A 15,277-nucleotide genomic window follows, 5' to 3' on the forward strand; every position below is an offset into this window, starting at 1 on the left:
CTCCTCCCCAGAGGAGACTAAAACCTCTACTAACGTCTCAAGGCAGCAAACGAGAGAACAGCAAGAGCAAGGAGAGAGGGCGGCCGTGGGACCTGATAAGCCAGTTCCGCAGGCCCTGGAAGCCCATATGTGCAGGAATTGTCACTAGCCAAGGAGAGGTCCCACAGAGGAGGGGCTGGTCGTCTGAGCCAGCCCCTGGGGTTGCAGGAGGCAGAATTTCCTGAGGACCTGGGATGTGCCGGCATCTGGCTAGGCCCTGGAGATGTGGCTGGAATTGAAAGACACCACATCTGCCCCCAGGAGCCTGGGGGCTCTGTAATGCCTCCCTTCCAGGCTAGCAAAGCGGGATGCTGGGATAGCTCTTGTTGCCCAAGAAAAAATTGTGTGCATTTAAAGCCGTATCTCTCATACGCCTGTTGTAGAGCTACCGGGAAAAGTATACAAAATAAGACACACCTATACCCAGCTGCAGAGGTGCATCACCTCCTGGGGTCATTCCTGTGGCCTGAGGGTAAAGAGTAAAGACCCGTTTTCTAAGAGGGAAGGCTGACATTAGGTGCTCAGAGTCCCTTAGGGATAGGGGTCCATTTGAAGCAGGAAATGCTGTGGTGTTTCCCCACAGACCAAGGTCAGGAGTAGCTGAGCAAGAGGGCGGGCCAGTGTGTGGCCAGGGTAGTTTGGGAAGGCCCACAGCGAGCAGGATTTGGGGTGGGGGCTACTGAGTTCCAGCCTCTCGCCTCTGGGCGTTTTCTCTTAGGAGGCTCCTCTTCAGAAAGGGAGTTTGGTCTGTGGCTGCCCCGGTGGGGCAGGGAGGGGCGCTGGTTGTGTGAAGGACGGTGCCCTGTCTCCCAGTTCTGCAAACACTGCTTCTCACCCAGGGGCCTCCCTTGGCCAGGGTGCCTTCATTATTCGCTGGCCTTGTTGTCAGCATGAGGCTTTCTTGGTTAGGAACTAGCAGCTCTCCGTGATTCACATGTACATAAAATGCGGAGCCTTTCCTGGGAGGGTGGGACAATTGTCAGTGACATTAACCAGACAGCTCTCTTGTTTCATGTGGAATTTTAGATGTTCTTGGCGCAAGGGGATGCTATGTGTCTTCGTGGCAAATGGAAGGGGTTTCTGTGTATGTGTGTCATTTGATCTTTTACACATTTAATGAGCACTTACTATGTGCAATGCTCGATGCTCTCAGGGACCAAAATAATACGAGGGGCAGCCCCTGTCCTGACCGCCGGGTGGTGGGCAGCGTCTTAGGTTTGCAGTTAAGCGGGACACAGTGCTGATCAGGACCCCTCCACTGGCCCCCACCCATCATGGTCCCCTTGCCCGCTTCAGTGGCACCTGTACCACACGGGGGCAGGACACCCTCCTTAGGCCACGACTGGCCAAAAGGTAGAAGGAGGAAGATCCAAATTCAGATCTCACCCTGCTACTCACTGCTTATTTTTCTTGGCAAGCGGCTCAGCGGCCTCATCCCAAACACAGTCACCTCCCTCCTTCTCAGTTCTATAAGGCACGCACGTGGCGTACAAAGCACTTCAGTGGACCCGTGCAGTTCAAACCCACATCGTTCAAGGGTCAGCTGTACTCCTTTACAGTAAGGTTGAACATTTGTTAAACTCTTGATACATTTTACCCCACTGCCATCCAGAACCAGCAAGGCCTCCACCAGCAGCGTAATAGCAGAAAGGCTCTGGCATTTGATGAGCACTTGGCTGGGTGCCAGGCCCTCAGCCAAGCACTCGGCGGGGATTATCTCATTTAATCCTTCAAGTTCTTCCCCAGTGGATCCTGATTTCATCATCCCACATTTGAAAACTAAAAAAACCGGGGCCCCAAGGTCACAGAGTCAGGGTTAAACACCCCGGCCCAGGACATTAGTGCTGCAGGCAGGGTGGTGGGGGAGGAGCCCGAGCCACACGGGCTCTGTGGGGCCGCGCAGCACAGGGAACCACAGGTCCTGCGGCCAGAACCCGGGACTCCTGGGCATGTGGGGGCTGCACTCAGCAACAGAGTCGCCCAACTTCGTGACAGGGAGTGTGGCGAGACACTGGTACCTCCTCTACCAGGGGGCGTCCTCAGCTCCAAGAAGCTATTTTTAGGGTCTTGAACAATGGGCAGTGACAAATATAACCCATTTCTGTCTTGGAATGGGTCCACTTTCCCTGTTGGAAAGAGCCAGCTTGCCGCCTCCTAGCGGCTCATCCCCCGGGCCCCAAAGCAGCACCTTGGACACCCGAGGCTTGGCCCAGGGTGAGGATGAGGCCCTTCCTTCTCCCCCAGAATGCCGGGGCAGCATTTGGGGTCCTTGGGGCTGGAAGCAGCAAACGCTGTGGTCGCTAGCTGCTTTTGCCACTCTGACAAAGCTCACTGTTCTGGAAGCCTTGGAGGGGTGACCGCTAGTCCGTAGCTGACTGCCCTCTCAGTCCAGCCTGCCACTTAAAGAAACTCGGGAGCTTCTACCCAGGGGGGCTGAGAGCCAAAGGTGGAATTATGAGAACTGCAGAATTGAGCTGAACCTCCGGTTCTGCAGAACATGTTTGCTCTGACGGTCCTGGGGCTGAGAAATCTCTTTTCTGACACCTCGGGTGATGAGTAGAGAAACTAGACACAGCTACCTGAGGTAGACACAGCTACCCTTTTAAAGCGTTTTCTCCTGCTCTCCCTCCCAAACATTTTCCCTTTCCTGGGAAGCTGCCTGCCTCTCCAGCCAGCCTGGCCAAGGACTGGCCCTTTTCAGCCAGCAGGACCAATGGGCTTGCTAGGCTGTGGTCACCATGACGACCAAAGCCAGGCAGGTAGAAGCCTGGTGGGGCCTCACTCAGTGTCCGCTCCTTGGAAGCCATCTTGCCTGAGGCCAACACAGCCTTCCCTGGGGAATTATCATCATCATCATCACCACCATCATCATCATCTGTGTGCGGGCCCCTCTTCTTAGCCCCTGTTCTTCCTGGGGACCTGACCCTTCTTCCCATTTGATGCCCAGGGCAGAGCTTGAGGGTGTCAGACCTGGGTTTGAATCCAGGCACTGTTCTTCCCTAAGTGATTTGAGCAAATCGCTGCCCTCTCAGAGCTCAGGTTTGGGGTGTCTACAGTGGAAATAGCAGTCCCTGTGTGGAGTAGGTTCAGGCAGGTGCCTATGATATGTAAAGAGTCCTGTGCTCAGCTCTGTGGCTGCATGTTTGTGGAGACACGTGTGTCCCCACAATCTGTGTATAGGCTTCTCTGGGGGCTCTCCGCAGGGTGGGGCAAAAGGGATGGATGGTCCCAACATACGGAATCCAGGTCTTTGTGAGCTAGTCAGGGAGACCCAGCAATTGCTATTGCTCTGAACCTCCCCCACCCCGCCCCTGCCAACCCCCCAGGACTTCCAGGCTCTCAGGAGAGACTTGGACGACAGTCCCCACACACCTGGCGGCAACATCCTCCGCAGCCCTCCTGGAGCTGTGTGTTCTTCCAGAGAAGCCCAATAGGCAGGTGTGATTGAAGCAGGGAGCAAGTCCAGGGACCCCGTCCTGTCTCCTCCTGGCCTCCCCCCCACCCCCAGCCTCCTGGGAGGTTCCTGGGAACCCAGTTTGAAAACCACGGAACCCGTTCCACTGGTGTGAGGGGGTGATGGCAGCAGCTGCCACCCAGAGGGTAGAGAGGTCTAAAAATAATCAATCATTGCTGGTTGCTGAGTGTTCATCATTTCACAGTTGAGGAAACTGAGGCCCAACATAGGTAGACCACATGTCCCTATATATTTCCCAACCTACTGGGCCGACTCCTGTGCCCGAAGTCCTCTAAGGGCCTTCCCAGCTCCGTCCTCCCACGACAGACCCTCCAATGCCGATCCCATCCCCCTCTGACATCCGAGGGCGCTCAGGCCCGCAGAGCGGGTCTGGCCGAGGTCACTCAAGCGGCCCCAGGGCTCAGCCCCCGCCTCTGCAACGTTCTCTGCCTTGGAGACCTGGGGCCCATCAGTCACAGGCCTGCCTTCTGTGTCCCCCTCCAGAACTACCCTCCTCGGAGCATCTGAGTGTGGCAGATGCCACCTGGCTGGCCCTCAATGTAGTGTCGGGTGGCGGCAGCTTTTCCAGCTCCCAGCCCATCGGGGTGACCAAAATCGCCAAGTCGGTGATCGCCCCGCTGGCCGACCAGAACATCTCCGTGTTCATGCTCTCCACCTACCAGACGGACTTCATCCTGGTAACTGCGGCGCCCCGCCCCCGGCCTCGGGCAGCCCGGGCAGCCCCTGCAGGCTCCTGTCTGCGAAGTTCTGTGGTCCCCGTTCTCCGGTCAGCTCTGAGAGGGCAGGGGGCCCTCAGGGTCAGCCGCCAAGTGTTAGCATGACCCAGGCTCTAGGCCTCTGCCCCACCGCCCCCACCACCTGCCTGCCGTGCGAGCCACACTGGGTTTTGCCTGGAGGCCAGGAATTGAGATGTGGGGGGCACACGTGTGGGTGGGATACCCTCCCAGCTGGACATGGGTCTCCCCACTCCCCTGCCCCTCCCCTGGGATGGCAAGTATGTGTGGTCATGGGGCCAGCACCAGGTCCTGGCCACCATGTCATTCATTCCTTCTCCCTTGGGGCACGGCCACCCTCAGGAAAACGGGCCTGGGGAAGGAGGGGCGGACAGGTCTGGGCACAGCATTCAACGAGGGTGGGGTGGGGGACAGACGTGCACCTGCTAGCCCTCGGTGTGGCGTCTTCTCCCCCCCACGTCGTTCCTGCTGCCCTTGGGGAGGCGTGCCCCGGTCCCAGGCTCCCGGCCCTCACCTGGCGGCAGGAGGCAAGGATGGGGAAGCAGGTTCTGGGGCAAACTCTCAGAGTGAAAGGGTCACTGCCCCAGGCCTGCTTGATCCAGGGACCACAGGACACTCATGTCCTCGACTCCCCGTCCCCAGGTACGTGAGCGGGACCTGCCCTTTGTCACCCACACCCTGTCATCCGAGTTCACCATTCTGCGGGTCGTCAATGGCGAGACAGTGGCAGCGGAGAACCTGGGCATCACCAATGGCTTTGTGAAGCCCAAGATGGGTGAGTGCGGCTCTGGTCAGGGAGGCCTCAGGACGTTGCCAGGTCCTTGAAATAGGCCAGTCAGAGAGAGACAAGTACCATATGATTTCACTTACATATGGACTCTAAGGAACAAAATAAACTAACAAAGGAGAAACAGACTCGTAGGTACAGGAAACTGACAGCTGTCCGGAGGGGGACTGGGTGAAAAAGGTGAAGGGATTAAGAAAGAAAACAGACACAAACAGCAGTGTGGTGACTGCAGGGGTAAAGGGGAGCCGGGGGGCGGGGGGCGGGGGGGGGGACAAAGGGGGAATAAATGGCAGAAGGAGACTCGACCTTGGGTGGTGAAAGCACGATGCGACAGACAGATGATGTGTTATACAATCGTACACTTGAAACCTGTATAATTTTATTAACCAAGATCAGCCCAACAAATTCAATTTTGAAAAAAGAAGACGTTACCAGGTCCTGCCCTAGACCATCCCATTCTCACAGCATCAGTTGAACACCAGGCATAACACAGTTCAGAGTCCTGGTCAGACCCCGCTCCCGAGGTCTAGGAAGGGTGGTGGACGTAGACGCAACCAGCGGTGACCAGAGGCCGCTCCCAGCCTGGGCCCCGGTGTCAGGGCGGACCTCCCCGGGGTGCTGACTCTCGAGCTGCTGGGACACAGGTGGGAGCTAAGCCAGAGGGTGAAGGTTGGGAAGAGCATCTCAGGCACATAACACAGCCTGTACAAAGGCCCAGGGCCCGGGGGAGCCTGGAGGAGCAGAAGAGCGGAGGACGGTGGTGGAGCCTAAAGAAATGGCAGGGCAGGTCTCACACGGCCTGTGGCCAGCCCTCCCCAGAGCGCCTACCGGCGGGCCCCACCCCTGTCCCGGCCTCCACCCGCCCCCGCTGCTGCTCCCTTACCGGCCTCGGCGCCCCTTGTCTTTGTGCTCTCACAGTCCAGAGGCCTGTCATCCACCCACTGTCCAGCCCCAGCAACAGGTTCTGTGTCACCAGCCTGGACCCCGACACGCTGCCCACTGTTGCCACACTCCTCATGGACGTCATGTTCTACTCCAACGGGTAGGGCCCCCTTGGGTGTGAGGGCCGCAGGGTGGGCTGAGAGGAGACGTAGCTGTGCCCAGGAGCCCCAGTCTCGGGGGAGGCAGACCTGCCCTGGGTGCTAGTCTGAAGGGGGAGACAGATGCACCCTTGGTGCTTCTAGGAGCTGGAGACATGGCTCTACCCAAAAGCACCATTCTGAGAAGGGGGACATGTAGATGTGACAACAGCCCACTGTTTCCTGAGCTCCAAGGGCAAGCCCAGTCCCTGAGGAGCTAGGGACTCGAGTTTTTTCATTCGGAGGATGACAGGCTTTGCATTTTTTCTCAGAACACACTTTAAATTGAGGCCAGTACCGGGTCGGGTGGGTGCAGGTTCCAGGGAGCTGGCAGTGACCACAGGTTGTACTGAGACGTGGGCCAACACAAGGACAGAGAAACCCTGCCTGGGAAGGGGCAAGCATCGCCTTCCCTGGGGGCCGGCTGCGTCTCCGCAGCGGGAAGCGCTGCGCTCGCCTCCGTGAATGCCGTGGAAGCGTGTGCATCTCATAGGTGCTACCACGGGGATGACACTGGCTCAGGGTCACCCAGCAAGGCAGGGGAGGGGCTGGGACCTGGCCCTGCTCTCCCAGGCCAGGGCTCTTCCCGATGCCTCAGGCTGAGGCCAGCGGGCAACGCCGGAGAGCCAGGCAGGGGTCGGGGTGCGGTGGGCCCTCCACTCCCCCCCTCACCCGCACACCTGCCCCCAGCGTGAAGGACCCCATGGCTGCCAGTGATGACTGTGGCCACATCCGCTTCTTCTCCTTCTCCCTCATCGAGGGCTACATCTCCCTGGTGATGGACGTGCAGACCCAGCAGAGGTGAGCCGGGCCACAGCGGGGAGGTTGACACAGGGTGGGCTAGGCTCCTTGATGGGTGCAGCACCCACTTTGTCCCTTATAGGTCCTCACCACAACCCTTTGTTGCTGGTGAGCTGGCCCCGGGTCATCCATGTGCTGTTTGTCCCTCAGCCCCCTGTGCTGTTCCATAGCCACAGCCACACCCAGCCTTGTCTTCCTGTCCCCCTACCCGCCAGTCGAGGAGGGTGTAGAGCGAGTGGGTCAAGGGCTCGGCCGGGGTCCTCAGGCCTGTCCTGTGGCAGGTGGAGCCCCGCCGGCAGGGAAGGGCCCGTGGAGGGCTGGCCAGGGAGCACCATCTACATCAACTCTCGGGGGTTTTTCTCTCACTCCCTTTCAAGGTTTCCTAGTAATCTGTTGTTCACAAGCGCGTCTGGAGAGCTCTGGAAGATGGTGCGGATTGGAGGGCAGCCCCTGGGATTTGGTAAGCCCTGTGGGGTTCAACAGTGGGGCTCGGGGGGGCGCTGGGGGTGCCGCGTGCCTCCGAATGCCGGGGCACTCGCGGCAGCCGGAGTCAGTCTGCCTATGCGTCGTACCCTGTGGTGCAGATGGGGAGCCTGAGGTCCCGGACCAGTGAGTGACAGGAGGCACAGGCCCCTGGAGGACAGGAGGAGTGGCTTCAACCAGAGCCCTCCTATTTCTCCCACTAGAAAAGTAATGCCTGCTTGTTACTAGAACACTGGGGACATGGTAACAATTGAAGAGGGAAATAAAACCACTCCTTAGTCCCACTGCTCACAAGTCATGGCTGTTCCCTTCCCGTGAATAAGTTTTACTGGCCATCTCGTGGTAAGTCTCAGACATCCCAGTGCCTCATCTTTTCTGTTCTGGGAAGAGGCACTTCCTCCCCCAAAACCACAGTGACCTGATCCCACAGGAGGAGATCCACAGTAACTCCCTAAGGCTTGGCCTAGGGCCAGTTTCTACAGTTCTCCATACAGGACCTTTGGTAGATAGCTTTTTCCATAAGCATTTTCTGTGGGGTCCTGGGCCTCAGACCCCTGGGTTAGAAGGGCCATGCGACACCCACTTTGCCAGCGCTGGGTGCAGGCAGCGGGCTCCGCTGGGAGCGACTGAGGGGGGCCTGGAAGTAGAGCTCTGTCTTGATTAGAAATGATTTTCTTAGGCTAGACGGTAAGACCCGAGAGCAGGAGCCCAGAAGGTGCCCTTGGCACATCACAGAGTGGTCATTTCCAGGGAGCATCCTTGGCAAGCCCCACGGGTCCAGCACACCCTGATTTCTCACAGACAGGGTGCAGGACGTCTCCAGTGACACTCAGGCTGCCCCAGGGGCCATCAGGTCACCCCTGCGGGCTTTGCTCCTGGGACAGGACGTGAAGGTGGTGGCGCATTTTGACCTGGGGGCAATGGGCTGTGAGGGAGCCAGCTTCTGCCACCTACCTCCGCCTTTCTCACGAGCTCGCAGATGGATGGCAACCTGCAGGACCGGACAGTGTCCCTGAACTCTGCTCACGTCAAGGCCGAAGCCAGAGCCATCCTGGGGGCAGGACATGGCACGGCTCTCTCGGGGGCCAGGAAATGTACACCGACAGCTCCTAGTCTGACCCTGGGCCCCGCCTATCTCTCTGGCTGCCTCTCGCTCCAACCCCAGCGTTCCTCCTGCCCGAGGAAGGCAGCAGATGTGGGCAGGGTGTGTTGCTTAACCCCTGAGCCTCAGTTTCCTTATCTGTACAATGAGGATGAAGATAGACACTGCGTCACAGTGGTTCTGAGTACTGCGGGAGGTGTCAGGGACACCGTGTGCTCAGCAAGCAGCAGTTGCTGTCACTGTCACATAGGGACCAGGTGGCTTGGAGAAGGTTCAGAAAGGGAAGGCTCCTGGGAGGAGGTGGCTCTGGAGCTGCCTGGTGGGTAGTCACTGGGCTGTCGGGCAGGGTGGCAGTGAGGCGCAGCTCCCCTGCACGTCCCCCAGGCTGCTGGGCCCCGGGGACAGAGTCCAGGGGTAGAAAAGGTGGGAGAAGAAACTTGCCGGGTCATCCCAGGTAAAGGGTCAGGGTCCTGATGCCAGGCCAAGGGGTCTGCCACCACTTCTTCCTGCCGAGCTTCAGCAGGTGAGGGGAGCAGCCAGGAGGAGACACTGGAAGAGACAGGAAGACATACACCTGCTCATCTTTTTCTCTCCAGCTCTGCTTCTGAGTTGACCAAAGTACACTCAGTATAATGATATTAACCAAAAAGTCCGGATGAAGGAGAAATAAAGGCGGGATAGTAAAGGAAACAACGGCCCCTGTGTTGGCAGACATCTGCATGTTGCTGTCAGAGAGTTTGCTTGTCCTCGTGGGTAGTGACAGGGAAAGGGACGTGTGAGGCACCCATGTGAGCCGGGCAGGCACCAGCAGGACCTGCCTCCCGAGGAGGGACAGGGTCTTAGAGCCGTGCTTCTGGCTGTAAAGAGGCCTGCAAGGAAAACAACTTAGACTCTGACAGGTGCTAGACGCGCAGGTCCCCTATGTGTTTGACCACGGTTGGAGTAAATATATTTTACATCATAACCCAGCACACACACCCGCAAACCACTCGAACTACAGTTTCACAAAACTGCTCTCATCTAGCCACACGTTGTGTCGTCTGACCTTTCCTTTTCCATGGTGTCATTTTATAAAACACTGGTCACCGGCCTTCTAAATCATTGTCACAAATGGGCCACAACCTGCAGTTTGAAATGCACCATTCTAGACCCTAATCCCCTCTCCCCCTTTCACAGGAATACTTGTGTCCGTAGCTGAAGCTGTCGCGGGTCGCACCCAGTCTCCATCACATAGACGCATGAGACAGTTCCCAGGAGTGTAGGCAGGAGGCCTGCACAGCCACCAAAGGGGCCTCTGGGTCCAGCTAGGAGCCCCCAGCAGACCAAGGGAAAAGCAGGGGCTTGCGAGGCCCTACACGGTCACTGCACAAGTCCCTGGGGTGGGCCAACAACCAAAACCGGGGCCAGGGAGTGGGAGGTCAGAGGGGATGCTGAGTGTGGTGACCATGGGGGTGAAACCCAGGTTAATTCCCAGGTTTCAGCCCCAGAATTTCATGAGAGCTGGACTCAGACTCTCCACCCCCCCTCCCCCTCACCTGTAGTCAGCGGGGACAGCTTTGGGGAACTGCGTCATCATCAAAATCAAAACAGTGGCTTTTAGGAAAACACATGGGTTTTTGTTCAAGAGTAGTCCAGGTGGTCTTTCTGTAGGAGGAAGCCTTGAGTGGAACATTTAAATCAAGGAGGAAGCTGCAGTTAAGGATAAGACCAGCCCCAGGCAACGCCGAGGTTACCTTGTCAGATGAGGGGCTGGGAGACCAGAAAGCACCACAGACCGCTGCTTCAAATGTTAGAGGGGATAGGAAGTCACATCCCAGCCCCAACCAAACGCCTGAGCCTGCCATTAGGACAGGCAGGGGCCATCACCCCATGGGGGCTCTGATGAGGAAACTGAGGCTCAGAGAGAGGAAGTGACTTGGCCATAGCCATTTGTCTAGAAGAAAGTCAGTGACAGAAAAGAGGGCCTGACCCCATGAGCCTGTTGCCCACACCGCCTCCGGCTCTGTATTGGAGAACTCGAAAGATGGCAGGGAAGATGAAATAGGGCTACGGGGCATGGAGATAGGCAGAGGGTAACCAAAGTTAGAACCGGGGGGAGCCCTAAGCCTGAAGAGCTCACTGCTGGCCAAGGGAATCGGAGAAGGCTCATGGGTAGAGCAGCCTTTGCACTAGGCCTCCAGGGGCAGGGGTGAGAATTCTCGGGGAAGCCTGGGTGCAGGACAGGCGCTGCTGGCAGCGGGACGGGAAAGGCTGAGAAGCAAGGAGGGCCCAGGGGGCGCTGGCCAGCGTCCTGGGCAATGATGCCACATGGAGGCTGAGCACGGTCCGCTCCTCTGTCCGCAGATGAGTGTGGCATCGTGGCCCAGATCTCCGAGCCCTTGGCCGCTGCAGACATCCCCGCCTACTACATCAGTACTTTCAAGTTCGACCACGCACTGGTGAGTGTCTGGCCCGGCCCCCTGGCACAGGACAGCCTGTTCCAGGGGCTCATGGGTTTGCTGCCTCCTGCCCTTTGCAGGTACCAGAAGAAAACATCAACGGCGTCATCAGCGCCCTGAAAGTCAGCCAAGCAGAGAAGCATTAGAAGGGTGTCTCTCTCCGCCCTGTCCACGCCCAGCCCTGGGCCCGGCCCCCACCTGAAGATTCTTCTTGCAGTATTTCTCAACAGACTGGAAAACCGTCCCTAGGTCCCCCAAAGAAAGGGCCACAGAGACATCCCCATTTGCTGACTTTGCCCGGCCTGGAGCCCAAGCCAGGACCTCCCGAAGCCCTCCTGCCTTCCCAGAGCCCCCAGACCCTCCCGAGTGCACCCTCATCTCGTCCCCCACCCCCAACTCCAGAAAATGAGGTCTGAGGCCCAGGGAGCTTATGAGCTGACCCACCTCCTCACCGGGCCTCACCCACAGTCGGGGGCAGACTCCGAAGTAAGCCGGCGCCTCCTGCAAGACACCGGGGTTCCAGTTCCCATGTTTTCTTGGGGGACAGGCCAAGCAGGGCTGAGTTCGTGGAGCCTGGGGAGGCCCCCATGAGGGCGGGGAGCTGGATACTGTGGTTGCTGGTCTCTGGTTCCATCAGCTCGGGGCTGGTTCCCGGAGTGGAGGCTGGTGGGTGGCCCTCGGGACATGTGCTGGTGGGGCGCCAAGCTGGGGAAGACCCGAGCCCCCCCCCCCCACCCCCACCCCCCGCAGAACCTCGCCTGCCAACCACAGGGCCTGTGCCCCAACTCCCAGCGAGACTGCCAGCAGGGCCCTGCCCAGACCCTCCCCACCACAAGCTCACTCCTGGGAGGGCAGATCCCAGGAGACCCACCAGCGTAGGGCACACGCTCCTGTCCCCTCTGCTTTCCCTGGACCTGACTCAGGCAGGCATAGCCTCAGTCTCTCCCAAGTGGGGGTACTGCCTGCCTTCCGGGCCTAGGGTTCCTTAGGTCACCCTCACCTCCCTAACAGTTGACTAGGCCAGCACAGGGCTCCCCTGTCATCCTGTCCCCTCCCTTGCCCCACTTTGGGGGACATAGAAGGCCTCTGCCCCCAACTCCCCTGCCTGCCCGCCCCTCAGTCCGGGGACTGTGGCACTCATGAGTACTTGATCTGGGAGGCAGCTTATCTGAGCCTTAATAGAGAAAACCGTACTTTGCTTTAGTTTCTTATTTAATGTATTTGCGCCCAGGCTGTGGTCAGCAGCCATTTCAAGATACAGGGCCCGTCTTCCGCGTCCTGTCGGGGCCCAGAGGCCCAGCATCACTTGGCTGGGGCCCTGTGGCTCCGAGGACAAGTGTGAGGACTGGAGGCCTTGGCCCTCTCTGCGGAGCAGGACACTGGGAGCAGAGGTCTGTTACTAGATGGGCCCCAGGGCGCCCCACACAGGGCGGCCCAGCCAGGCCTAATGACAGGCGCCCAGGCAGCTGTGGTTCTGAGCATCAGAGGGGACCTAAGGGCCACAGGGAGGTGGACAGCTGGGTGGCAGGCCGGCTGAGGCGGCTTGTCCCCCTAGACGGTCTTCAGAGAGAATGGGGTGAGTCCTGTGCCTCCTCCCCGGGAGCCTTTGAAGCACACAGGGCCCGCTGTGGCCCCTGCCCTTCCTGGGCTCCTCCTGGGGCATCAGCCGACGTGCGCTGCCCGGGAGGCCCGGAGGAGAAGGGGGGTTCTGGTCCGGTGGATGCCCGTGTGGGACCCTGTGCTGGAAGCCCCCGGTTTAGGAACTGTCCGTCTGGGCCCTGGTGGATCCCAGGGCCCCCACACTGATTAGGAACCCGTGGGTGGTTTTGGTTTTTGTTTTTAAGTTCATTCATTTTGCACAAAACTCCGTTAACAACCAAAACGTGTACATTGTTTGCTGGTTCCAAAATGGAGGTGGCCAAGCGGGCAGGGCAACGCGTGAAGCCCTGGGCCCCCCCCCCCCGTTCTGTCCTTGGAAGGCCTCGGTTTTCTGTGGCGCGCCTCCCCAGGCCCCTTCCTGTCGGCCCCGAATCCTGTTACTTGGCTTTTTCTCCCTCCTGAGCAAGCGTGTAGGCCCCGTGACCCCAAAAGTGCGTGCTCCCCAGGCCCCTAGGGCGTATCTATTGTACACACATATAAATACCTGTGTTTTATGTTGATATAGATATATACTGTAAATAGCATATATACTTGAGCAATATATATGTTAATATATACCGTGTGGGCACGCACACACATGTGTGCGGTATGTGGACGCAGACCCCACTGTGTGTGTGCGCGTGTGTGTGTGGGCGTGAGGGTCTCGCCCGCCGTGTCTGCCGTGCACACAGGCACGTTTGAGCCACCATATATTTTTAAATCAAGTATATAGGCAATACAACTCTGAGAGAAGCCGGCCGGTTGCCTCAGCCCTGACATGAGAGAAAAACAAAACCAGCAGCCCAGGAGCTGAGCGCCAGGTCGGGGGGTATCGAGCGTCCCTCTCCCTTCTCCCCAGTCTCCCTGGAGAGCTGGATTCAGCTCCTTCCTGCACCCCCACCTCCACAGCCAAGACCCCTGACAAGCTCATATTTGGAAAACGGTAGAGCAGGGAGGGGAGGAGTTGGAACCTCTTGCTTTCGAACACACCAGTCCCCTTCGCAGTGCTCCCGGCCTGAAGACCCAGGCCGGCTGGACGGTCACCCGAGTCTCCATCCAGATCGCTCCCCTTGCATGGCTGTTTTTATGCTGGCGACTTACCTGATTTTTTTCACCTGCAAACTTAGAGACCTCGGGCTCTTTCCCCAGGTGTCCTGGGGGCTGGCCCCGTCTAAAAAAAGATTCTGTGTACGCCCTTGGTGTTGTGTCCAGGGAGAGGGTGAGGCAGCTGCCACCCAGGAAACCCTGCCCTTCATTTTGCCCATCCTGCTGTGCAAAGAGGCCCACAGAGGCTGGGCCGGCGCGTCCTCCCGGGTCTGCAAGCCTGCGCGCACCTGGCATCAGCAGTCAATGGTTTGATCTCCACAGCACCCGAGGGGTGGTAACGAGTGCTTTTCCTAGCGCTCCCAGTGGTCAGTTGCCCCCCATCTACAGGTTTGCTGGGTGTGGGGGTCTCCAGACCCCAGGCTGTGCTTGGAGGGAGCACGTGCCCAGGGCCACCAGCAGTGGCCAGAGGAGTGTGCCCTGTCGGGGTGGAGGCTGTCCTGGCTCTGGCTGGGGGAGCAGCAGGGGAGGATGACCAGGTTCTTGGGCAAGGCGGCCTCAGGCCGAGCAGGCCAGCCCTGTGTCTGCTTCAGTGCCACTCCCTGGGAGGAAAGGTTCAAAGTGTCTAAACGCCACCCTCGCCCCTTGCCCACCTCACACCATACACTACAGAGTGGGGAGAGCGCAAGGAGCGGGGAGGGAGGCAGTGCCGTGAGCACCCCCTTCTCCCTCATCCCCAGTGCTAAAAACCTGCCTCTGCTCCATCCTCAGCTTGGACCCCCCCTGGTTCGCAGGAAACCCCTGCTCCCTCAGCATGCCCCCCCATCCTCACCTCGCAAAGATGGGCAGTGCCAGCTCTGCACCTCCTTCCTCCCCAGGGGTCTCCACAGCCCCGCAAGAGGCGGCGCCCATACCAGTGCCCTCCGCCCAGGGCACACACCTAAGCTGGAGAAGCGTGCAGACCTCCCCTCCCCAAGATTCCGGGGGTCGCAGCCCCCGAGCACCAGCAGCCTCTCCATCCCACCACTCACAGGCCACAGGCCCCTGGTGGGCGGAGAGCCAGGTGGCCTAGAGCTGCCCACTGCCCCCACTCTAGCAGGGACCCTGGCCTCAGGGACCAGCGTAGCCTCCCGAAGACAGCGTGTGGCCTGGCAAGGCTTGACCGCTCTGAGGTGACAGAATGCCCTCGCAGCCTGAGGAGCTGGGAAGGGCCAGATCCCTGTTTCAAGCCAAGGGTACCATTTGCCTGATAATCAAAGGTGAACCTGCCTACCCACCCCCAGCCCCCCGGCCCCACTTCCTGGGCAGACTTTCAGGAGCCCCGTGGTCACCCTGGGCTGCCTTCCTGAGCCTTTGGATTTGGATGCAGGGTCCATGAGGGCCCTTCCCAGCCCCAGCCAAGAGAAGAGACCTTGGGGATCTCCAGCCCTGAGAAATTATTATGCCACTTCCTGAGCGATCACTGGGTGGGGGGTAGGGAGAAACCCCCCCGATAGATCTGTGCCGCTGTAAGGCAGGGCTGGGGAGCCACCAGCCGCTGCTGCCACTGCCACCGGGAAATGGGGTTGCTGTTGGCATGAGAGGAGCTTTGGGGAGGACCCGGCTACTCTCCTAAGGGAGAGGCTAGGCCTAGAGCTGGCAGTAGCCCTTTATGTAA

The 15,277-nt window shown here is 59.0% G+C and overlaps 1 protein-coding gene across 2 annotated transcripts in view; it reads left to right on the top strand.

The window, feature by feature from the left end:
* The window catches only part of CASTOR2 (cytosolic arginine sensor for mTORC1 subunit 2), a 49,615-nt gene that overhangs the window by 32,912 nt on the left and 1,426 nt on the right, over positions 1-15,277 (top strand). Inside the window, exons 3-9 of one of the 2 annotated variants that reach the window (XR_008530497.1) lie at positions 3,998-4,191; positions 4,891-5,023; positions 5,954-6,077; positions 6,805-6,915; positions 7,293-7,375; positions 10,844-10,938; positions 11,019-11,424. Coding sequence is in view for 1 of the 2 variants with exons in the window: in XM_054589699.1 (XP_054445674.1) it covers positions 3,998-4,191; positions 4,891-5,023; positions 5,954-6,077; positions 6,805-6,915; positions 7,293-7,375; positions 10,844-10,938; positions 11,019-11,084 (806 nt within the window). In the remaining variant the exon portion in view is untranslated. Of the gene's footprint in view, positions 1-3,997; positions 4,192-4,890; positions 5,024-5,953; positions 6,078-6,804; positions 6,916-7,292; positions 7,376-10,843; positions 10,939-11,018; positions 12,891-15,277 lie in introns of those variants that run through there. The other variant, XM_054589699.1, reaches the window with a different exon arrangement.

This window comes from Pteronotus mesoamericanus, unplaced genomic scaffold, assembly GCF_021234165.1.
Source record: "Pteronotus mesoamericanus isolate MK-2021 breed Mesoamerican mustached bat unplaced genomic scaffold, CSHL_Meso_final scaffold_167, whole genome shotgun sequence".
Taxonomy (NCBI): Eukaryota; Metazoa; Chordata; class Mammalia; order Chiroptera; family Mormoopidae; genus Pteronotus; species Pteronotus mesoamericanus.